General features: G+C 40.3%; 1 protein-coding gene across 1 annotated transcript; it reads left to right on the top strand.

Annotated features, from left to right (window-relative positions):
• The first annotated feature begins 4,002 nt into the window (after positions 1-4,002).
• LOC107812337 (secreted RxLR effector protein 161-like) lies at positions 4,003-4,470 on the top strand. Its single transcript, XM_016637394.1, has one exon. The coding sequence runs from the start codon at positions 4,003-4,005 to the stop codon at positions 4,468-4,470; it is 468 nt and encodes a 155-aa protein (XP_016492880.1).
• The last annotated feature ends 363 nt before the right edge of the window (positions 4,471-4,833 follow it).

Raw genomic sequence — 4,833 nt, 5'->3', positions numbered from 1 at the left:
ACACTGACTATGGACGAGCTAGTTGGGAATCTGAAAACCTACGAGATGAAGATAAAGAAGGACAGTGAAAGAAGAGAACCAAAGAAGGAGAAGAACCTAGTAATCAAAGCTGAAAACAATGATTCGAGTGAGGAGGATAGTGACATGGCATACCTTACTAGAAGGTTTTAGAAAATGGTTCGAAGAAATGGAGGTATACCAAAGAGAGGCAGTTCCAACAAACCAAAGAATTATGACCTCTGTCATAAGTGTGGAAAGCCAGGGCATTTCATCAAGGATCGTCCTCTTCTGAAGCAAGAGTATTTCAAGCACAACTTTGATAAAGCAGCCAAGAGGAACCCCATTCCTGACAAATGCTTCAAAAGGAAAAACATAGCTGACAATGTTGTGAAGCAAGATCTTGCATCATGGAAGATTCCTACAGTGAAGCAAAAGAAGAAAATGATGCAGGTGATAGTTCCATGATGGCAGTTGAAAATAAAGCAAATAAATATGACTCAATATTTGCTTTGATGGCTCAGTCAGACGATAATGAAGATGATGACAATGATGAGGTAAACTTTAGGGATGTTCAAAGGAATCTAAAATCCTACTCTCCCAAGAAAGTCATGCCATTAGCTAATGTCTTGATTGATGCATATCATAGTCTTATGAGTGATAAGGATGCCTTGACCATAGAGTTAGGAGATGTTGAGCAGACTAGAGATGACTTGTTGGTTTGTGTAGTTGACCTGAAGGAAACTATAGAAAATCTGAAAAATGAGAAGGAGGTTCTAACAGAAAAAATTGCTAGTGTAGAACATGAAAGAGATGATTTAATGGTAGTTGTAGTTGACTTGAAACAAACCACAGAGAACTTTAGTAAAGAAAAGAATGCCTTAATGGAGAAAGTTGCCATTATTGAGCAAGAAAAAGATGATCTCTTAGTGGCAATCGTAGACCTAGAAGAAACAATTGAGGGACTTAAAGCAGAATGTAGGCCTGGAAATTCTGAAAAAGGGAAGGAAGTAGCTAGTGAGGCACATATTAAACTTGAAAATGAGCTGAATAATGTGAAAACTAGTCTGCGTGCTGAGCTTGAGAAAAATAGGCAACTTCAAGCAGAATTGGAGAAAGTAAAAAATGATCTTGAGAAATCTCTTAAGTGGACCTAGTCCTCAGATGCTATTACTGCCATGTACTTTAATAATGGTGGAAACATGCAGGGAATAGGGTTCTAAAGGGAGAAAGTTCCCTATAACCCTCACAGCAAGTACGTCATTGTACCTGATAACTGGCTTTGTACCCACTGTGGGAACAATGTGCATTTCAAGGATAATTGCCAAGCCAGAGTCCAGTCTGTTCAGAAAAACAAAGTTTTTGCTGAAAAAGTAACTACTGGAAGAGGACCAGGTGCCACTCATAAGAAACGCATGTTGCCCGCATGGACTAGAAGAGCTCTCATTCATCCTTTTTCTCATTACAAGGGACCCAAACTTGTTTGGGTTCCTAAATCTAACCCTTGATTTATCTGTGCAGGGAACAGTGAAAGGAAGAAGTCAACAATGGATTATGGATAGTAGATTCCCTAAGCATATGACTGGGAATACCATGTACTTCCTTTCACTAAAAGCCCTGCAAGGAGGGAATGTATCCTTTGGAAATAGGAAATGGGGGTACATTCTTGGTGTTGGAAAAGTTAGAAAGCCTCTCTCACACTCAATTGAGAACGAGTACTATGTAAATGGCCTGAAGTATAGTCTCTTGAGTGTTTCTCAAATCTGTGATAAAGGAAACAAGGTGGAGTTCTTGTCAAAGGTGTGCACAGTTACTAATCTAGTAACTGGTGAAGTGGTACTAGTGGCCAAAAGATACAAGAACATCTACGTTGCTGATTTTGAATCCCTACAAAGTGGTGATATGAGCTGCTTGAAAGCAGTTGATGATGATGCAAAGTTATGGCACAGAAGGCTGGGACATGCAAGCTTCTCTCTTCTGAACAAGCTGATACATAAGGACCTGGTTCGTGGATTACCAAATTCAAAATTCAAGGAGCACAGAGTGTGTGATGCATGTGCTAGAGGAAAGCATGTGAAATCCTCATTCAAGCCAAAGAAGGATGTCAGCACATCAAAGCCACTTCAACTCATTCATATGGATCTATGTGGCCCTATGAGAGTGCCAAGCAGAGGAGAAAAAAGATATATTTTTGTGATAGTAGATGACTACTCAAGATTCACTTGGACACTGTTTCTCAGAACCAAGGATGAGACCTTCGAGGTGTTTGTAGCCTTTGTCAAGAAAATCCAAGTGAAGATGGAATCAAAAGTGGCTTGCATCAGATCCGATCATGGAACAGAATTTGACAATGCCAAGTTTGATGAATTCTGCAGTGAAAATGGCATCACCCACAACTTCTCAGCTCCAAGAACTCTACAGCAAAATGGAATTATAGAAAGGAAGAACAGAACCCTTGAAGATATGGCTAGAACAATGCTTATTGATAGTGGGATAGCCAAAAACTTCTGGGCAGAAGCCATAAATACAGCCTGCTACTTGGTGAATAGGTGCATGATCAGATGCTTCCTGAACAAAACTCCCTATGAACTGCTCAATGGAAGGAATCCCAAACTGACTCACCTAAGAACGTTTGGGTGCAAATGCTATGTTCTTAACAATGGAAAGGATCAGCTTGGAAAATTTGACGCCAAAAGTGATGAAGGAATTTTTCTGGGGTATTCCTCTCAAAGCAAAGCTTACAAGGTTTACAATAAAAGGACTCAGCGTGTGGAAGAAAGTGTTCATGTAATCTTCAATAAAACACTTCCATCTGGTGAGAAGAGCAACAAGGATGATCAAGACAGTGAGCCACTGCTAGTTCCAGGAGAGATCACTGACATGGCAAATGGAAAGGCAGATATGATGAGTCAAATGAAGGAGACAAATGAAGACAATGCAACCTCTTCCTCTCCAACTCAAGAGGAACCAGGTACATACATCACAACTGTTGAAGCTGAAGAAAGAGTAGCTGATGCAGTTCAAAGTACCCCACAAGTAGCAGAAAGAGGAATTCAAGGGAACCATTTAAGATTACCTAGTTCCTCCACTAATGAGATTCAGGTTCCAAATTGGAAACCCAAAAGCTCTCATCCTCTCGATAATATAATAACCCCCCTTGATTCTGGAGTCCAAACTAGATCAAAAGCCAGAAATTCACTTACCTTCTCAGCCTTTCTTTCCCAAATAGAACCCAAAAATATTAAGGAAGCCTTGAAGGATGCAGACTGGATCACAGCTATGCAGGAGGAGCTGTATCAATTTGAAAGGAACAAAGTATGGCACCTGGTACCTAGACCCTCATATAGAACCATCATAGGAACCAGGTGGGTATTCAGGAAAAAGCTTGATGAGCATGGAAACACTACAAGGAACAAGGCAAGGCTGGTTGTCCAAGGTTATAATCAGAAGGAAGGGATTGATTATGATGAGACTTTCGCTCCAGTTGCTCGTATGGAAGCCATCAGAATTCTCATTGCCTTTGCATCACATATGGAATTCACCTTGTTCCAAATGAATGTCAAAAGTGCATTTTTGAATGGTTTTCTAAAGGAAGAAGTCTATGTTAAGCAACCTCCAGGTTTTGAATGTCATAAATATCCTGAATATATGTTCAAATTGGACAAGGCACTGTATGGTTTGAAGCAGGCTCCTCGAGCTTGGTATGAAAGGTTGTCAAAGTTTCTCTTAGAAAATGGCTTTACAAGAGGAAAAATTGACAACACTCTGTTTCTGAAGAAACGAGGAAGGAACCTGCTCATTATTCAGGTATATGTTGATGATATTATCTTTGGGGCAACAGCTGACTCACTTTGTGAGAAATTTGCAAAACTCATGGGAAGTGAGTTTGAGATAAGCATGATGGGGGAGCTGAACTTTTTCTTGGGTCTTCAAGTGAAGCAGTCCACGAAGGGAAATCGTATTAGTTAGCAGAAATATATCAAGGAGCTTTTGAAGAGGTTTGATATGAAAGCATCAAAGGTGATTGACACCCTCATTGCCACTACCGCTAATCTAGACATGGATGAATCTGGCTCTCCTATAAATCAAACAATGTATCGAGGCATTATTGGATCACTCCTCTACCTCACTGCCAGCAGGCCAGATATTGTATTCAATGTGGGTTTATATGCAAGGTTTCAATCAAATCCCAAGGAATCTCATCTAAAAGCTGCTAAAAGGATTCTGAGATATCTTAAGGGAACACAGGAACTGGTTCTGTATTACCCTTCAGGTGACAACTTTAATATTGTTGGTTATGTTGACGCTGACTATGCAGGTTACCTTGTGGACAGGAAGAGCACATCTGGAATGGCTCATTTCCTAGGATCCTATCTGATTTCATGGGGTACAAGGAAGCAAAATTCAGTAGCTCTCTCAATAGCAGAAGCAGAATATGTTGCTGCAGCGTCCTGCTATGCTCAGCTCTTGTGAATCAAACAACAATTGGAGGATTTTGGGGTATACACTGACTGTGTACCTCTGTTATGTGATAATAACAGTGCACACAACATGGAAAAGAACCCGGTCCAACACTAGAGAACCAAGAACATTGATGTGAGACATCATTTTCTCAGAGACAACGTGGAGCAGGGGCTTATTTGCATGAAGTTCTGTAGTACAAAAGACCAAATTACAGATATCTTCACCAAAGCTCTAAGCGAGGAACTTTTTGAGAGAAACAGGATGGCACTGGGGTTAATCAAGCCAAATTGAGAACCAGATTCCCTTCCCTATGGCTATGAAAATTACATTCATGTAAATCTAGCTAAAGTGTTTTCTGGCCAAGCTTAACTC

Source organism: Nicotiana tabacum, chromosome 2 (assembly GCF_000715075.1).
Source record: "Nicotiana tabacum cultivar K326 chromosome 2, ASM71507v2, whole genome shotgun sequence".
Classification (NCBI taxonomy): Eukaryota; Viridiplantae; Streptophyta; class Magnoliopsida; order Solanales; family Solanaceae; genus Nicotiana; species Nicotiana tabacum.
The sequence above is the reverse complement of the archived record's forward strand: the minus strand, read 5'-3'. Positions and strand labels throughout refer to the sequence as shown.

What these genes read in the sequence shown, in the direction of transcription:
- LOC107812337 (XM_016637394.1), top strand. Translation starts at nt 4,003, where the DNA reads ATGAAAGCATCAAAGGTGATTGACACCCTCATTGCCACTACCGCTAAT.